General features: G+C 48.4%; 1 protein-coding gene across 1 annotated transcript; it reads left to right on the forward strand.

The window, feature by feature from the left end:
• Window positions 1–16,945: 16,945 nt before the first annotated feature.
• Window positions 16,946–17,863, forward strand: LOC136991908 (olfactory receptor 4S2-like; the record flags this gene model as incomplete). Its single annotated transcript, XM_067295403.1, has 1 exon — window positions 16,946–17,863. A coding segment is annotated over exon 1 (918 nt), but the record flags the coding sequence as incomplete, so codon positions are not given.
• Between the last annotated feature and the right edge of the window lie 2,140 nt (window positions 17,864–20,003).

Raw genomic sequence — 20,003 nt, forward strand, 5'->3', positions numbered from 1 at the left:
GAGAGACTTGGACAGGCTGGAGAGGTGGGCAGAGAGGAACCTCATGAAGTTCAACAAAGGCAAGTGCAGGGTCCTGCACCTGGGGAAGAATAACCCCATGCACCAGGACAGGTTGGGGGTTGACCTGCTGGAAAGCAGCTCTGCGGAGAAGGACCTGGGAGTGCTGGTGGACACCAAGTTAAGCATGAGGCAGCAATGTGCCCGTGTGGCCAAGAAGGCCAATGGTATGCTGGGGTGCATCAGGAAGAGTGTTGCCAGCAGGTGGAGGGAGGTGATTCTCCCCCTCTACTCAGCCCTGCTGAGGCCACATCTGGAGTACTGCGTCCAGTTCTGGGCTCCCCAGTACAAGAGGGATGTGGCACTACTGGAGCAAGTGCAGCGAAGGGCTACAAAGATGATTAGGGGACTGGAGCATCTCTCTTATGAGGAAAGGCTGAGAGAGCTGGGCCTGTTTAGCTTGGAGAAGAGAAGGCTGAGAGGAGATCTTATCAATGTGTACAAGTATCTGAAGGGAGGGTGTCGAGAGGATGGGGCCAGACTCTTTTCAGTGGTGCTGAGCGACATGACGCGAGGTAACGGGCACAAACTGAAACACAGACACTTCCATCTGAACATGAGGAAAAACTTTTTCACTGTGAGGGTGACAGAGCACTGGAACAGGTTACCCGGAGAGGTTGTAGAGTCTCCTTCTCTGGAGATATTCAAAACCCACCTGGATGCGATCCTGTACAATGTGCTCTAGGTGACCCTGCTTGAGCAGGGGGGTTGGACTAGATGATCTCCAGAGGTCCCTTCCAACCTCAGCGATTCTGTGATTCTGTGATGAGGAGTCACCTTCTGGTCCTGAAGATGAGCCGTTTCCTCCAAGGCCTGGCCAGCAAAAGCAAACCTTCCTTAACTGTAACAGGTAACTGCCCGTGTCCTTTCATTGAAATTCTTCCGATTGCTGGGGCTTTCCAAGCTGTCGTGGCCATTGCAAGTGGGAGGGGCGTTAGATGAGGGAGGACAGAAGAGTTAGTCCAGGGTGCTCTGGTATCAAAAACTGCAAGCAGGAAGCATGGGGATATAACTAGGTGCTAGAGTTGTAGGAAAGCAAGTAGCTCCAGCCGATCATCCGGAAGGAGCCAGCCTCCTTTTCCTCCACCAAAGACGTCCACAGACAATTAGGGCATGCTGATTTCATGCATGCTGTTCTTCAAGGATTCAAGGCCAAAGAAATATGTTGTCCCTCCTCTTAGCTAAAAAAATGCAGTGTGGGTTTGTGGAGTCACCTAGCTTCCCAGATTAGGAATGCAGGAGTGACTCAAGAAAATTGAGGAATGGCCAGCTAAAAGAGCATAATAAAAACCCTGCAAAAAAGGGCTTCATTTGTGATCTTTAAGCCACTATGCTTACATTCATATTTTGATAGTGCAATGTGAAAGTAATTCAATCCCACAGTGGAGAAGTTAGCTTATGGGGTCCCAGCTGCGTCAGTAGTTTTTCTCACTCTCTCTTACTGTGCTGCTCAGGAAGGCTTCTGACCCACAGAACTTGGTCCAGTCTCTAGGCTCCTTGGCCTGAGCCAGAAAAGGTCCTGCAGTACTGGGAGGGCAAAAAAAAAGAAAAAAAAACAGTGCTATTCACAGATGTATTCCATGATAACAGAGCAAAAACCACGAGAAAGTTGTATTTGCAATCTAGGAGAGAGCACACAAGGAAAGATGAAACCATCTGAATGAAGGAATCTAATAAATATCCTCCAGTTCTATGGACTCACAGGAATGTTTTGCACTTTGTTAGATACAGCTAAGGCCTTTCAGAGCCCACGGCATTTCTTTTCCCACAAGGTTCTTCTGCTCCTTCCCGACCACCTTCTCCATTTCCAGTGGACCCCCTGCACCTAAACTTGACCAAGGCAGAGGCCTCAAGGCTGCTCAGTCAAGACATACTGAACAAAGGAGCCTCACGGCCGGGGGGAAGAGAACCAGACCAGCGTGTGCTGGACGAAGAAAGACACCTTGAACATCTGTGTCTTGATCGATCACTTCCTTTGCAAACTTCTTGTTTTGCAGTTACGCTCCTAGCAATGCTTGTTGCCAGCCAGCATGTCACAGGCCCAGGTTCTTAATCGCTGGAGAGCCCGGGTACGGGCAAAGTTCCCACTTGGCGCCTGCACTAATACACACGCTGGAGAGGTTTGCGGTTCACGTGCTGGACCTGCCGGCTCTCTTTGCTAGCAGCACCTCACCCAAAGAAAGATGCGCACAGGTACCTCTTCTCTCTGCAATCTCACAGGATGAATAGACTCAGGGGAAGCAGGCAGACCTCCCGTGGTTAATGGTGGTGGCCTGGCTTTCCTCTGCTTCCTGTGGTGTTTATTTCGCGCTGAAAGAACACTTTTCTTGTACGCTGAACAATGCAGAAGAAGGACGTTGTGCATGAGCATCTTTTCCATTCCAGGCTAAACAGCAATGATGTTGCTAGCAGCTCAGGGAGCTCCAAGATGCTCCTGATAAAGCCCTCTGCATGGCAAGAGCTGCTGCTCACGACAGCAGGCTCTCCAGAGTTGTTTCCCTTGCCTCTTCAGGCTCTGTAGCTCCCAGGAGGCGCCTCTGCCTCAGCCTGACTGCACATCATGCCCTTTCTCTAGCCTCCCTCTTTATAACACTGAAATGCAACCCAGGCTTGGGAGGGGGGAAGAAAAGGGTTTCTCTTCTCTCATCATACCGCAGGGAAGAGGCAAGAACACGCTTGCTGGATTCGAGCGGTGTAGCAGTGGCCCCAGGCTGATGTGGACCCTGCTGAAGGGCTGGGCCTGTTTTTTCAAGCACACTACCACTCACACTGGGCGTGAGGCTCTGGGCGAGTTACCTGACATCTAAGCAGTTTGGAAATCAGGCAGAGATTCAGGCCTGCCTCTCGCTGTGAAGAGGCTGAAGGAACTGGGTCCAAGCAGCAATGTTACCTTATTCTTGGTGGCTTGTTTGGACGCTTTGTCTTTGTGCACTCCCGTTTTGCAGGCAATTTTGATTGATCCATTGTTGTTCAGCAGCAGCCTCTGCTACCCGCTTCAACAGTCTTCTCCAAACTTCCTTTTGACTAGTTGATCCGAGAAGCCCAGAGGACAGCACCGAGCATCCTTTCTATTCCACATATCCATGCCTGGTGGGAGGCTGCCAGACTCACCTTGAGAGCTACGCTCACAACATTACTAGAGGGCATTCCAGCATATGCTCCAGTGCTGTTGCTCGCTACGTCGGATGTTTGCCATGCAGATCTCCCGCCAGAGGTATTTCTCTCACTGCCTTCCCGGCTTCTTTCAGTCTCATGTTAATTTATCACTCCATTAAGCACCCAAATACTGTGCTCTCCTAAGCCATTCAACACCGGCATTACTAGGGCACCCTGCTGGCATCTCTTCCCTCTGCAGTTGCCACAAGGCTTCAACCTGAAGGGCAGCAAGGCAAGTAAATCCAAAACAGGCAACCTAGGAGATGCTCAGTGTCCTCCCTTGGAGCACTGGAACCTCGGGTCGCTTCACAGAGCTTTAATCCTAGAGGTGTTCCTTAAAGAAGATGCCCTAAATTGCCCTGCCGACCCACTACAATCTCGCCTTTAAGGCCAAGAAGCAAACTTGTTCTAGTCTCTCCCTTATTCAAAGCATTCCTCAGCTTCACTGGAAAAGGAATTCATCTTTGTGGAGCAGAACACAAATTTTTTTGGGGGGGGGCTTACGGCTGCGCTGTCTTTTCTCCTCCCACCTCAGGTACGAGCTTTATTTTCTGAGCTTTACGGAGAAGTTTTCAATGTCCAGTCACCTAGCGAGGAGGAAGGGAGAAAGTTTTTCGAGGACTTGTTTGTCCAGAAAGCTGCTAAGCCTGCTGCACCACAAAAGAAAGCAGGTGAGCCTATTCTACAAACACAGCGTTGCTATCTCTAGCTTAGCAGCCATTCGGCATTTGCTTTGGTAATAGATTTCCTGGCACGAAGGTTTACTCTGCTTGTGTCCGCGCATCATCACTTGGCTAACCTTTTCTGGTTGACTGAAGCTTGTCAGGCACGGGAAGTCCTCCTGCCTGTGGCATCACCACCTGAGCCTCGACTGCTGAGAGAGGAGGAGGAGAGGCAGCTCGAGGAGCAAGGGGACGAGACATGGCCAGCGGTGCCTGCAGAGTCCAGCACACCCCTCTCTACTGGCAAGTCCTTTCTTCCTTTTTTCTTTTTTTCTTTTTTCCTTTTTTGGAGAAGGTGCCAATGACATCGATATCTTCCCTCTTGTCATGGCATACCTGCTTTTGGTGATGCCAGTGGCTTTATGCCAAAGGCATTCCACTTCCAAAGGCATTTCCAAAGGCATTCCATTAGGTGCAGCATGTGAGGTCAGTCCCCAGGACAGTCACTCAACGTGCTTATGAAATAAAGCCCAGCCACAGAGCTTGGCTCACACTGTAAAACACTGGCCTCGATGGCCCCGCAACGGCTAACTTCTCAAATGTAACATGTTTAGAGCAGTTGCTGAACACTCCACAAGTTCTTATGGTAATAGGAAACAGTGAGGATTTTTCCTGTGCTTTTGCTTCCTTTTTCTCTTCCTCTCCCTCTTGCCTTCCTGCCCACCAGCCCCCCACAAAGTCATTGCTGTCTGTCTGTGAGGCTTAGGCAACCTCTGTTTTTGGAAGACAGGGGAAGGAGAGCTTGTCTCCAAAGACTTTTCTGCTTCTCACCTCTTTTACTTCCTGTGATGAGAGACGAAGCCACCTGAGCTTATGACCCTGCTTTGTGCTCTTGCCTTCGGTCTACAGTCTGCTCTGTGCACAAAATCTTCAAGGGCGTTCTTTTATGCATGATATAATCTAACCAGTTCTTGCGCTTTTTAAGTCTAATAACAATTGGACTCCCTTCACTTGCTGCCTTCTCTCCCTCAACACATGCATGTAGTGAGCCAGCACAATGGTACTTCAGTCCCTCTCACCATTTCCCTTGTGCACCAAGTAAGACGACGGTGCTAGATTTTGCAGACAGAACTGCTTAGCTAATGCTTTGGCTTGCTTTTTCTCCTATCTCTGTGCAGCTGCCTGCAGACAAAAGCGAAGGAGGAACGCATCGCCCTCAGAGAGCCTAGCAGAGAAGAGGAGGAAATGCTCACCCCCTGCTGAGAAGGAAACCAGCATCTCTCTCAGGGTAGGTTGGAGCTCACTGATCCACCTTTGCTTCCTGCTCTGCTGACAACCCTTGAGCTATCCATTATGCCAGCAGAGCTGCAGGCATGGGCAACATTCAGCTAACAGGGAGACAGAAGCACCTCAGGAGGCTCCCACTGCCAGCTGGAAGCCCTCTTTCTAGAAGCTCTGTGGCCTCTCTTCAAAAGATGCATTTCGCAGGGCCCTGCATTGCAGCCACAGAAGCTCATCCAAGGCAAGAGGGCCTTTGCTGTGGCAGCCGCTGTCCTTTACTACAAAACGGGCCATGGCAGTTCCTGCTGTTCTCAGAGAAGTTCACTTGCAGTTAGGATCATGGAGGTGATAGCCTGAGGAACAGCACAATGCTAGCTGAAACTGGAGCCTTGCTTTTTCTCGCAAGTCGGACACAGCAGCTCATTTCCTCCATGGAAATCTGCTGCGATATTTAGTCTGGTCTTGGACGTTTCACTCCTTCTTTATTTAGCCATACAAGGAAGGAGGATGCGAGTTGTGTGGGACCATTTTCTTTTGTGTCTGAACACATCGAGAGCCTATTCAAATGATCTCGTGCTAACGCAAACTTGTACTGTCTCCCTTTTTTCTTCAGCAACTTTTGAAGGTCGTTGGCGACACAACAAAGCACTGCAACATCCGCCACCTCGAAAAACTACACCTGGTGCTCAGCCAGTGTGTTTACCGCCATCGGCAAGACGATGACAAAACGCAGTTGATAGAGGTACTTTGCTTACACAGCACTTCCTGTCACTGTTCTGCACTTCTTCCTTGTGCACAGTGGATATCCTGCTTATTCGCTATTCCTCTCTTTCCTGCTTAGCAGTCTGTGTTACATACGAGTTGCTGACTTCCACCCGGAAGGCATCTACACAGACTTTCATTTTATACAAAGCAGCTAGCTACAGGATTTTACATTTCTATTCCAGCTTATAGCAAGTTTGCCTGTGTCTAGTTGGCAATTATTATTCCTTTTTTATCTTTTTTTTTAGTCTTTTTTTAGGAAATGAAGGAAGAAATTGAAAACTTCTCCTGTGCTCAGTAACAGGAAACATGCTTCTACTCTGCCATTCTTTTTCATTATTTGCTGTTTAGTCCTCAGTGCACAATTCAGTGAAGAGAGCCTGTAGTTATCATATAAAGACATCTGTTTGTATATATATCCAAATACAGCGAGGCTATACCAATAAAGCTCATATAAATCCTTTTAAGCTTTCTTACTGGCTGTTTGTTGCTGTTGTTGTTCCATACCTATTGCGTATACATACATGATCTGTTGACATAGAGGCGTTTGGCCTTCCTTTCGCATGTGCATTGCCTGAAAGTCACGTGCCTGGCATTTTTAGGAGACCAATGGTTGTCAGTGCCTTTGACCTACACACATCTGGACGTCTTCCAAGTAATCTCAGTGCCTCTCTCAAAAGAAAGCAAGGGAAAACTCGACCATCTTTGCCCAAACGGTGACAGGCGGTTTTTCTGGCGCCGCCTGGGCTACTGCTTATGCCGTTGTCTATTAGGCAAGGTTGCAAGGCAGCGCAGAGGTCATTCTTCTTCGGACCTGCTCGCGCCCCCAGGGGTTCTCAGAGAAGGAAAACAAAGCTGCAGCAAGCGTCGGGGAGGAAAACTCTTCCCCAGGCAGCGGCACTTTGCTGTGCTCGGGGCGCCCCGCGCCCGGGCACGTCTCAGCCCGCAGCGCTGCCTGCTGCCCGCCGCCCCCCCCCCCAGCAGCTCTCCTCTGCCCGCTCGGCGGCAAGCGGCGCTCGCGCTCTCTCGGCCCCTCGCCTCGGCCCCGGCCCCCCTTCTCGGCCCGCCAGCGCCCCCGGCAGCCGCTCCGCCGCCCGGCATGGCTCTCCCGGCGCAGCTCTCCGCCCGGGCGGCCGAGCCGAGCTGAGCCGCGCCGAGCCGCGCCGAGCCGAGCCGAGCCGAGCCGAGCCGCACCAGCCCCCGGCTCCCCCGGTGCCCACCCCCGCCCACAGCGCCCGCCCGGCCCCCACCCGCCGCCACCCGCCGCGACCCCCAGCGCCGCCGGCAGCCGCGCTCCGCGCCGGGAGCCGCCCTCGCGCCGGGAAGCGCCCCCGAGCCCCGCCGAGGCTGCGAGCCTGCCCGGGGCTGCAGCGCCCATGGCGCCAGCTGCCCCCGCACCCTCGCCCCCGCCGCGCCTGCCGCGCTCTCGGCTCCGCGCAGCGGCCCCGCGCCCCGACGCCTCGCCGCCCGGCGCCCACGCTCTGCCCCGCCACTGCCCCGGCCCGCCACGCCCGGCCGCAGCCTGTGCTAGCGTGCCCCGCAGCCACGGCGCTCCAGCCCAGGGCGCTGCTGTTGCCCAGCGCTCTCCTGCTCGCCCCCGCCGAGCCTCTGCGCCTTCGCCACGGATGCGAGCAGCGTGTACATTGCACTGCTTTAAAGGCTCGCGTCTGGCATTGTAACACAAGAAATCGGCTTGGGGCAATGGTAACTCCCTTGCCAGGCTTGCTTGCCTGGATCGGCAGCGGTAATGGGCCTTCTTCCCAACGGAGAGCTGCCAGAGGCTGGTCACAGCCTGCCCTTCTGAGCGCAGATCCAAAAGCTGCCCTGGCAGATGGCCGTTGGCAGACGTCCGTCGCAGAGCAAGCGGCCATGGGAGCGTCGTCTTTCTTTTCCTGCTTCTGCCTACTGCAAACAGAAATCAAGCAAAGAGCAGGCAAGAAAATCAGGAGGAGAGAGCGCTTCTGCCCTTCCCCTTTGTGCAGTGCAGTGCTGTGTGATGCAGCAGGAAGAGCCGAGAGCGAACAGCTGAAGGCGCCACACACACTTTACCCCAGACTTTGGAGAAACTCCAAGGCAGCTAAGCGCTTACGAAGGAAACAACCACCCGAGCTGTAAAACTGTGAGCATCCCTCAAGGGACACAGCCTTTGCTGATCTGGTTTTACATTTGACTCTCTGTGTCCTCTCAGAGAGGGCTGCTGCCCAGGCGCTACTGCTCCTCCACCTCTTCTACCCTTTCACTTGAAAAGCCCTCCCTCCTGCTCTCTCTCCTTGCTGCTAGCACTGGTGTCGAATGGTAGTGCTCCGAGTGGGGCTGCTGCTTGCCTAGGTGCTTGCCCAGCACTCCCTGGCAGGGCAGCGCTACCCAATGCAGTGCACTTGCCCTGGACGATGGGAGCATCAGTGCAGCCCTCTTTGGCTTCAAGAGGTTCCGAAACCTCTTAGCCTGGGATTTGCACCTGCATCTTAGGGAGCAGAGTGTGCTGGGAACTGACAAGGATGGACTTGGTGGTGTGGCTGTGTGTTTCCATCCCCTTCAGAATGAGCAGAAGAAGAGGACAGTGAGCATAATCAGGGTGAAGAGCCTGCCTGTTTGGAGGTGCTGGGAGCTGCACTTGCCTTTGAGGAAGAGGGTGAGGCTGAATACCAGCATGAGGGGCGTGCAGAAGAGGAAGTCCAGGACTCCAATGGTGATGAAGAGTCTGTGGCAGTTGCTGGAGGGGCGAACAGTGCAAGAAACGTACCCCAGCATGTTCAGCAGCAGCGAGAGGCTCCAGAGCAGGCTGGAGATGATGCCGGACAAGTGCTTTGGGCGATGGCTTCGGCACCAGCTGGGACAGAGGACAGACAGGCACCTCTCAATGCTGATGGCTGTCAGGAGATAGAAGCCAGTCCCGCACGTGAAAAGATCCAGGAAGAGGAATATCCCAAACTGTACTCCCACATTGAAGTGCATCAGGCACTGAACTGTTTCGATGGCAATGCAGAGCAGGTAGCCAAAGTCAGCGGCAGCCAGCTTCAGGATGTAGACAGTGAAGCGGTTCCTCTGGATGCGGAAGCCAAGGTACCACAGGACCGTGCCATTTCCCACCATACCAGAGGCAGAGCTGATGAGGCAGAAGCTTTCCATGAACTTGAGGAGAGCATATGACGGCCCTGCCTTTTGCACAGTCCCACTGTAATTAGTCCCTTCAGCCAGGCTTGAACTGCTTTGAAAGGAGAGCATTATGAACTGATCAGTCACTATGAAATAACCAAAATGGAGAAAGTTTCTTCTTCTCTCTGTTTCTGCAAGAGACAGAGGGGAATTTGGTGACTGATACACTGCTTTTATACTTACAGCCTTGTGGCCTGGGACAGCTATCGCTCACGGAGTATGCATGGTTGATGTCTGGGAAGGTAACAGCAAGATGCTACATACTGAGGAGAAGGCAAAATCATGCAGAAATTTGGAGAGGTTGAAGCAGGAAGACAGGGTGAGACAGTTCAACAGAGTTAAAAAAAAGAAGCAGAAGAAAACATTGCTGCTTATAGACAGGGAGGAGCAGGAGATGGGGAGGGGGTAACTCTACGCAGTGATCGTGTGTGTGTGTGGATGTCTGTGAGAGAGGACATGAAGATGGAACAGCAGAGACAGAGAACATCCCAAAGCATTAATGATGGCAAGGAAATGCTGAACCTATCCCAGAAATGCTTACCTTCCTGCCCCAGTGCATCGGAATTGACTGCTCAGAGAAGCTGGGACCTGGCACCAGCTCTAGTGTCTTTCTCTTGGTTTCTGATTCATCCCATGGATATTCTGGGAAACAGTTTCTGTGAAAAAGACAAGGAAGTTCTTTCAGCCTGCAGATTCAGTTTCTGTCTCCTGTGGCGTAATGAAGCAGGTGTTGTCAGGAAGGAGTGTTTTCGCTGTACTGAGGAGGCTGGGACGAAGTCAGTGGCAGATGAGAATGGGGCTCTCTCATGTTGTGAGGCAGTTTCCTATTTCTGCTCTACTTCTCTGGTTGCTTTTACAGTAGGTGGGGAGAAAATTACCTGCCAGGGATTCCATTCCCAGGGATGCTGTGGGATTTTGCATGCATCTGTGAAAGGCTCTTGGTGCGTTCGTACTCTGGCCAAATGCTGTTATAAAGGAGATGTACAAATGAGCAGTCGGTAGAGATTGCGGGAAGTTTTCAGAGTAACTGTATTCTGTTTTGTTTTTTCTTTCTTGGAATATGAGAGTCAGCTGGAATGGGATTATTCCAGAGGAGGATGTCCCTTCTTCCAATGTTGGACTGCTCTGAAACACGCATATGCACCTACAGATTCCTTCGTCCAGACCTCAACCACATTGCAGAAATACCAACAGTACCCTGAGTGCCTTATGTTGCAATCAATGAGAAAATAAAGACTATTTCAAACTCTGGTGTCTAGGAGCTCTTGTGATGAGTGGAGTCAGGTTTGCTGCCCTCAGGGCGGCAGGTGTCCCTTGCAGGCACCTCATGCCACTAGTACATGGACTACGTTGAGGAACACACTCAGCACTAACATCCTTGGCTGCCTGTCTCCTTTCAACCGTCCCCAGGGAAGCAGAAATGTGGTTTTTTTTCAGGGTGCTGGTGGCCCCCGAGGAACGCATTCTTCTTAGCCATGACCACTGACCTTCTAGAGTGCTCTGTGTCCTGGCATCTTCCCAGAGAGATACTGAGCAAGTCAGAGGACAAACATAGCTCACTTGCTGAGGGCATGCTCCATGGTAGGCTGGGCTGGCTATCTTAATGTTAGTTCAGGGCAGAAAATTCTGCACATGATCCCTATTCCTTGCAGTCATCCTATCACTGACTTCTTTTGGACCACAAGAAATATATTGCAAACACGTGGCAGATGGCACCTCTGAGAATGCTTGTCTCTTACTGTCAGTGATTGAGAGGGTCTACGATGGTGGTTTACATCCTCTGGAGGTGCCTCTCTCTCCATTGGGCATTCAGGGAATGTCAGGTAATTAGCTTTCTATCTAAGACATTTCAAACAGATTTCATAATGTTAAATAGCATCAGCCTGGGCCATTGATATGTACTGTCATGTACTGTCATACTGGTTGTAATGGACGCCCTGTGGAGATATGCCGAATCATCAAAAACTTTGCATTCCATATAATGCAAGTGAAGTAACCATCCTATGACTTCCATAGACCGTGCAAAAGCAAGCTGTAAAAGTCACTCACATTTCTCGTATATCTATTATAAGGCTTTGGTAAGATTGGTCTCTTGTCTCCAAAGCATATTCAAAACCTGAGTCTACTTCCTTAATGAAACTAATTAATGAAAGCCTGCATCAAATAGCAGCAGCATAGATCTAGTTTCACAGACCTTGCAGAAGATACTCTACTGCTGCTCAGGGTCACACAGATTGAGAAGTTGTCAGTCCTCTTCCATAATGCCTGCTGCTGATTTCACAACCTCCCTCAACACAACTTCTCATTCCCCAAGGGTCCACTGTCACTGCAGAACCTCCCTTAGCACACTCATCACTACCGAGTGTCCTCTTCTGACCTCAAAACCTCTCCCAACACAAGCTGTCACCATACATTGTCCCCTACTATTCACACTACCTGTTCTACTGTAGGGTCTCCTTGAACTCTCTAGCCAGCCTTATGACACCTCAGCAGCCACAATTTTGTAACCTCTCCTAGTGTTACCCTTCAAAACACGATGCCCGCTTCTGATGTCACAAGGTCTTTCAACACAGCTTAGCACCCACAGTATTACCTGCCACTTCATACGATCTTTCAGCACAGTCCCTCACCACACCTCAGGCACTTCTGATTTCACAAACTCCATGAAGACAGCCCCTGGCCATGTAGCATCCATTTCAAGTTTCACAACTTCCCTCCACACCGTGCCTTGTCCCCATCCTGCCCATCATCAAATTCACAACACACATTCACCATGTCTCTGTCAACAACCCCCTTGCCAGTATTCACTATCCAGCTGCAAAACCTCATTCATCTCACCATGCACAGTCCCTCCTTGTCCAAATCACAGCTCCTCTGAGCATGACCTGCTGCCATAGTGGTGTCCAGAGCCAGGTGCCAAGGGAAGTGGAATGAAAATGGAGAAAAGACCTTTCTCCTTTGCTGGCACTAAGCACACCCCTACGGGGAATTATTTTGCAGCAGGAGGTAGCAGCAATTCTTCATTTGGACTTGTGCATTAAGTCACCTCTGGAGGTCCATTTGGCTAGGGAAACAAAAGGACATGAATGTGATGCTAGCCAAGTTGCTGCCATGTGTGCCACTGGGTACAGAAAGTGGCAGGCTGACTCATACTAGGTTAGCAGGCCAGATGCTATTGGCCTGATCTCTGGCTTCTGTCATCTGTTGCTCCTCTTCCTTTCCCAAAGACTGTAAGACTTTGTTTACCTTCTTACCCAATACTCTTGTTTCCTGTAGTGACTACTGTTAACCCTCATTAAGCTGCCCAAGGCTCCAGGCAGCAGTAAAAGGACATTTAAGTTAGGGGACTATTTTCACCAAGGCATTTCTTTACCAGTATTTATTCTCATTAACTGTAGGATTTCTGTTTTCACTGTGGAGATCGCTGGCATTCTGTGCAGAGGAGATGGAGACATTAACTATGTTGCTATCAGGCCATTCCACATTTCCAGAAATATCAGCAAAACAAAGTAAAGGACAGTAGCTGAGACAATGTCTTTCCTGACATCCATGAGGCATAAGCTACAAATACACAGTAGAGTTCAGAGCCATGATAAATTTGACTTGGGCCTTGGTCGAGATGATATGGTGATATAAATCAGCATGTCTATTTGCTTCGTTTGTTTCATTTCATAGGTTCACCTTTGACTGCAGCTGCTCGGGTTAAGAAAGATGGGGCCCATCATGACAGTGAGATTTGTCCGCCCTCAGTTATTTTGTTTAAAAGCTAGATGCCTATTTCAGACCTAATCGCATCCTAAAATCAGTTCTGAGGTAGATCAGATGCATCTGCCTCCAGAGACATTCATTTTTTTCTGCAGAAGAGCCTAGAGTGACTAAGTCAGGGTTAAATTTGCTGACTTCCACTGGCATTAAATAGGTGACTTCCTCCCTCAGTTTCCCAATTTGTAAATGAAGGATTTTTTGACTGACTTGGTAATTCACTGACCTCTGTTAAAACATGCAAATTCTTGCAAAGAGGCTTTATTCACTGGATTTCCAGTGATGAAATTTCTGGTGAGATAGGACTTGGAGGGTCATCAAGAGGTCACCCAGGACATCTTCTGTCCCTATAAAAACTTCATCGTAACCACTCCTGAGAGAAATGAGCCCAACCTGTCCTTAGAAGACTCCTGTGATAGGAATTCTTTACCATCCCTGGAGGATGGTGACTCTTCCTACAGCTTGAGGTTTCTTTCTTTTTTTCCTTTAATGAAGATTTCTCTTTTACATGTTTTTTGGAATACACAGAAGTTAAAAAAGGAGAGAAAATATCTAGATTACAAATGGACTGTTTTAGCCTTCACAATGCTAGGAAGCCAGAGCAGTGGACCTAATGGCCCTTTACACAGGGGAAATCTATACAACTATCAGCTTGGAGTAAGGAAGAACTCCGAGAAGCATTAACTGGATAGTTCCATGCATATGCTTGTCCAGCTGAATACTCAGCTACTCCTTTGACTGTTATTTCTTGTGGAGAAACCCTGAAATGCCTTTGTGATATCATTATAAAAGCACTGACTGACAACTGTTTCTTTAAAATACATTTACTTAAACTTTTCAGTCAAGACAGAACTCATTCTCCTCCTTTGCCACTTTCTTTCACGCCTTGCCTTCACTAAGCCTCCACCCCTCCCTCCTCCAGCCCCAAGAGCCCTTCAGGTGGAAGATTTCCTGCGAGAGGGTTAAAGGTTGGTACTTAAACGGTTTTCTTCTCAGCCCTTTTTGCAGCTGCTGGGGTATGAAAGCATCATTCAGCACACCCAGGTCACATCATCCACACAGCCTATTAAACCACTTCTCACACAGGCAGGAAACATCAAGATACACTTGTGACACACGAAAGCAAGTAATAAATCAGATGGGACTGGATTATACACTAACAGCCACCTCCTAAGCAAGTTTTGGAAGCTTTCCAGAAGCCATTCTATGTTCTTTAAAGGTGCTGTGCTCTAACACATTCATACCAGGGGAGACAGAAGTTGAGGAGATAAAGCTGTACAGCCCTTACACAAAAAATTAGATCTCTAAACACAGGTGAGGTAAGTTTTGCAGCTTCTCTGCCTTCTCGCTTTGCTTTGCTTTGCTTTGCTTTGCTTTCCTCTTCCTTTTTCTTTCTTCTTGAACAAATGTGAAAATACAGAAAGGAACTTCCACTGAAGTTATCAACTGTCTCTAGTTATCTTTGGCTAGAATCATACACAGAGCTAGTTCTACAGCCGCAGATTCGATTGCTTCGATATTATTCTTTTGTTTCCCATAACCACCGGAGATTTTAGGGAAGAATGCATGCAGTAAGGAGATGGTGCAATTTCTCACCCTTTCTGAGATGTTAAGAGTACACATGAGATTCATTTTATTTTGCAGCTGATTGCATTATGTCATATAGCTCAGGTCTACCCCTGCAAAGGCACTTGAAGAGATAAGCCATAACTGGTGGGAATCCTCTACTGAATTAGTCATTCTAGTAATCCTCTTGGAGTCAACAGTAAGAAACGGGTACCTGCAGCTCATGATTCATCACATCTACAAGTAGACTGGTCAGGTGTAATATGCCTAGCTTAGGTACAGGTGCCTACATGACTTAAGGCGATGAGATGAGATCAGACAGATGGGTAGTTTGTTAAATGCAGTTTGGTGGTGATGGAAAGGACCTTGTCAAGAAAGACACATAGTCGAGCTGTCTGAATTGTGAATCGGTCCTTTTGTAGATGCACACCGTGTTTCTAGCTCAGGAATTTGCCATCTGCTGGCATTCAGGCATGCAGTTTCCCCTGACCATTTCTCTCTTGGTCACTCTTTTCTGATTGCCTAAATGTGGCCCTGCGATTGCTGTGGTATGCTTCCAGTCATGCTCTGGCTTGGATGGAGCCCAGCTATTTCTTTTCGACTGGGTACTGCACAGCCATAAAGGTGTGCTCATTTCATCCCTGTCATTTATTTTGTTGAGAAGTCTACGTCATTGCTCAGTAGAAGGAAGAGGGGTAGAAAGGATCACGACCTGGTAAGACGAGGGAGAAAGTGACCTCCCGTTGTTCTTACTGATCCTTTTCCTTGTAGAAATATCTGAAAGGGAACCATCCATGTAAAGTTTACCCTTCTGCTTGAAAAACTTTCATCTAGTGTAAGTACAACTGTAAGCATAGGAAAAGTCCCTACCTTTGCCCACTTCCTCTCTCGGCTTCACTTTGTGGGTTTGAAAGTAATCTTGGCTTTTCTCAGTTTCAGTGTTTCCTGTGGATGCTTGATCACTTTGTGCCTGCACGAGAGTTTCTGATTATGCTGCAGATGGAAGTAGTTGGTAGATAACTTGGCTTAACTGAATCATTCCACAGATTTGCTCACAGATCACCAAGACAAATGAGAAGACCTGGTTGTGGTGTAATTCTGCAGGACTTAAAATGGTGCATTTTAACACCAGCTGACGGGGAATGTTTTGATGCTAGAAGGAAGCCCATACAGGGGATATTTTTATTAAAAGAGTGCCTGCTTTTGGCTGACCTTAAACTCTCTGTGAAGAGTTTCATCTGGTGGTTCCCACACTTCTTTGACCAAAGGAACTCTGGTGGTCTGGGTGCATAATGGCAAGCTAGACACGTTACACTCTTTCTAAAGATGTGGGCTATTCATTTATTAGTGACATGTAATGCTCGATGGGTTGTAGCTGGAATACAGGGTGAACCAAAGAAGTCCCATGTTTATGCTGGAATGTGACCTTGTCTCGAATGAGAAACTGTATGGATGTAGAAATGCCTAGGGACAAGGAGCTCAGCCATAACCTAAAACAGGTGGATGGCATTGCAAAAAGCTCTGCGCTACTTTCAGGGACCAAAAGGGATTATTCTCTAAAGGTCATTCTAACCTGGTGGTGCTAATTTGCTTAAGCTCCTCATAGTGAATGGAGGAAAAAAGGGTTCTGCAAAGGACCCTAATTTAGTCATTCTGAATCAGCCTACAGAGAGACTTATACTGGCTGTTGAAGGAGTTTAGTTAGATTAGCTTCATTAAGCTAAGTTAACCCTTGAAAGCATCACGCAGAGTGTATCAAAAATCACACTAGGTAAAATCAGTACAGTGCTGGGACAGAAGATCTCACAAGAGTCTTTCATTCTTCCTTCCTCTGATAGAAACAATGCTGAGATTTAGAACAATGTCAAATACTCCATTAAGTCATATGTGCAATTTTTTTCCCCTCCATGATAGATAACCTTCCCAGGACTCCTTTTTCCGCCTGTGACATTTCATATTTACGTTTCAAAATGTATATACACAAGAGAGTTCTTTTCTCTGCATGTGGGTACATTTCCCTTCTAAACAAGAATTCAAAGATCGTGTGTACTTATAAAGCCAATCATCATTCTGAGCAATATTTCCAGGTATTCTAAAAGACACCCATTTTACAAAGATTGCTGTCAGGGACTTTGTCTCCCCTGAGGGCAAACATGCTGCATTATCTGCCTTGTAGTGCCCAAGGTGAACACTCTGGCCTTGTCCTTAGTGCATGGAAGGCTACCAGCCATGGAGCCAGTCCTTCAAAATCCTGGAGGACCAGGATTAAGGAACATATCACAGAGTGCACCTATCTCCGTGCCACCAAAGCCATGGCAGAAGCTTTGTAATGTGGAGAATTAAATAGCTGTGAAAAAAAAAATACATGACAGAAACTAAACACTTCATAAGCTTAATACTAATGCTATATCTTTCTTGCTTTTATCCACTTCTGATATAGAACTCATTATTAATAATGAAAAAATGCTGATGAATCATGTGTCTGTCTTTGTTTTCCCAGGGGTATAAGCTGTATATTGCATATTGGCACCTGACTGATCAACATGGAGAATGTAAGCTGTGTGAAGGAATTCATTCTTCTGGGCCTTTCAAAGAACCAAGGGGTGCAGAAAATATGTTTTGTGGTGTTTTTGTTCTTCTATATTGTTACTGTGGCAGGAAATCTGCTCATCGTTGTCACTGTAATTAGCAGTCAACGTCTGAACTCCCCCATGTATTTCTTTCTCTGCCACCTGTCCATTGCAGATATTTGCCTCTCTTCTGTCACAGCTCCCAAAATGATTGCTGACTTCCTTGTTGAGAAGAAAACCATTTCCTTTGGGGGTTGCATGGCACAGCTTTTTGGCGTACATTTCTTCGGCGGCGCTGAGGTCTTCATCCTCACAGTGATGGCCTATGATCGCTACTTTGCCATATGCAGACCCCTGCACTACACCACCCTCATGACCAGGCGTGTGTGTGGCTGGATGGTGATGGGTTCATGGGTGGGGGGCTTTGTGCACTCCCTGGTGCAGACCCTCGTAACCGTTAGCCTCCCTTTTTGCGGTCCCAACAAAATTGACCTCTACTTCTGTGATGTCCATCCCCTACTACAACTGGCCTGTGCCGACACCTATGTTGCGGGCATCATTGTCGTTGCCAATGGTGGAATGATTTCTTTGGTCTCTTTCATCATCCTGGTCACGTCCTACATTGTCATTTTGTTTTCCTTGAAGAGGCGAACATCCGAAGGGCGGTACAAAGCCCTCTCCACCTGTGGGTCCCACATTACTGTGGTGATTCTCTTCTTTGGGCCATGCACATTCATCTACATACGCCCATCCAGCAATCTCTCGGAGGAGAAGAGGTTAGCTGTGTTTTACAATGTCATCACGCCCATGCTGAACCCACTCATCTACACGCTGAGAAATGAGGAGGTGAAAAGTGCCATGAGAAAACTGTGGAATAGAAAAGTCTGGAGTGAAAAGGGTGAGGTGTAGAACTGTGGTAACATTTTCTCAGGAGCTGAGAAAATCAAGTCTCTCTCACTATAATTCCATTTTGGAAAATTTACTGAAAGCTCCCTTTTGAAGAAAAGCTTGGTTTTAGCTGTTGCAGTAATTAGGAAGACACTGAAAGTTCATGTTTTGATTGGAATGGCATTGTAAACTCTGTGACTAGCAGGGATTCCCTTTATGTTCTCTTTCTGAATAGCACAGGCCCAGGACTGGGGCTTCCAAGCACTGCTGAGACACCAGCAAATAAAGAAATGAATGCTATCAAAAATATTAAAATGTGTTCCAGGCAGAGCATCCCATTAGTCCGAGCTCTCCCAGGTGTAAACTTTCCGTCAGACAAACTCCATCTACTCTGTAATCTACTCAGCTAGGAAACAATGGCCCAAGGTGTCTGCAAGGCTGTTGGTCACCTGCTGCTGGAAGCAACTGTGCCAAAGGCTTCCTTCCCCTTTACTTTGGAGTAAATGCCTTCTTAGGAGTACTGCATTGTCATATGCTGAATCCACGGGTTAGCAATTAAACTGCTGATATTAGATGCTGGCTGGGTCACTTGCTGATGCAGATGATATGAGGAGAAGCTTCTCCGCTTCCCATTACAGTGCAGCAACTCTCTGCCTTTCTGCAGCAGTTCACCTATCCCTAATGCCCTCCTTCCTAGCCATCCCCTCTGCCCTTCATCTCGGCCTCAGATTTTGCATTTTACTGTTTAGACTAATAGAGAATCAAAGATCCAAGTGAAAGATAAATTACTCACCGTAGGAAATTGTCGCCACCAAAGAAAGCATTTGAGGACAAAGAAAGCATTGGGGGGCACAGTTTTATGTGTCAGTGAAAATAAAGAGTTGTTTGGGAATAATTCCTGTATGCAGGATAACTCCTAGCCCAACAGGGCATATTTACAGGCCCAGGCAAAGGAAGAAAAAAGTATTCCAAGGGAATAGCTGGAGCAGCTACTACTGCAGGAAGGAAGAGAAGAAATGTGAAGATGGAAGATTAAATCACCTCAGAGCCAGCCAAAGCTGCCACAGGGAGGTTAGTTGTAGCAGCTAAGGTTCTCCACAAGGCCAAAGGAGCCACAAGGAGCCACGGGACCCTGACTCCTACCTTGCCAGGAGGAAAAGAGCAAATCAGCTGTGTGAGGGAGAAAGACATCTGTGTAATGCACTCTGAAAGTAACTAAAGCACTTTCTTTTTTCTTCCTTCACTTCATGTTCCCTATAAACACTTGCTTGCACTTGTGTTGCACCTTAACATGGCTTAAGTGTGATTCAAGATAGGAAGGTGTTCCCTGCACAGGAGAGTGGCAGATCTACAGACCAAACCATGGGACAATGTCGCAAATGCTCTGGTTCCCCGAATGTCCTCTGCTCTATGCAGGGGGTGGCAGAGTGGGTTCCCATTTCACAGGCATGCACCAGTACACTGCGGACGTCTCAGTGTCTTCTCCTCACCGTGGTGGGTTATGTGGATGGCAGCCAGCAGGACGGAACTGGGGTAAATCCTGATTCTCAAGGCTTAGAGGGATAGTGTCCCTCAGGCCTGGGCCAGCATGTCCCTCACCCAGCATTCACACTCTGTGGACACAGCTAAAGGTGGGACCATCCCCACCTATTTGTAGCAGTCTAAATTCTTCATGCAATGAAGGACAGTTGTCTAGCTCAGCACCACTGTCAACAGAGAGGGACAGGCGCCTTCAGAGGCTGGTCTGTCTCACCTGGGGTGGGGCAGGTAGAAAGACAGATGGGGCCCACTGACCCCCTTCATACTGAAACTGCTGAGGGGTTAGGGCACACGGCCAGTTCAAGCTAAGGCTTATAATTTTAAAACTGTTTGGGTTTTTTTTTAATGTTTTGGGGAAGAATGCCATGATTTTTCTGATTTCTCTTCCGGCTGCTGGATGCTAGCAGGCAACAGCAGGACCATAGCTTATGGAAGGCATCAACAACAAAAACATTTTATTCCTCTACGCATTGGCCCATGAGCTTCAGCCTCTGCAGCAACAGAAAGGTGACAACTGGCAGGACCAAACGACTGTATTTTCCTGAAACGTGTAAAATCCTTCTTTAGGGTGCCATAGATGATCATAGGGACACAATCTTTGCTA

Source organism: Apteryx mantelli, chromosome 4 (genome assembly GCF_036417845.1).
Source record: "Apteryx mantelli isolate bAptMan1 chromosome 4, bAptMan1.hap1, whole genome shotgun sequence".
Classification (NCBI taxonomy): domain Eukaryota; kingdom Metazoa; phylum Chordata; class Aves; order Apterygiformes; family Apterygidae; genus Apteryx; species Apteryx mantelli.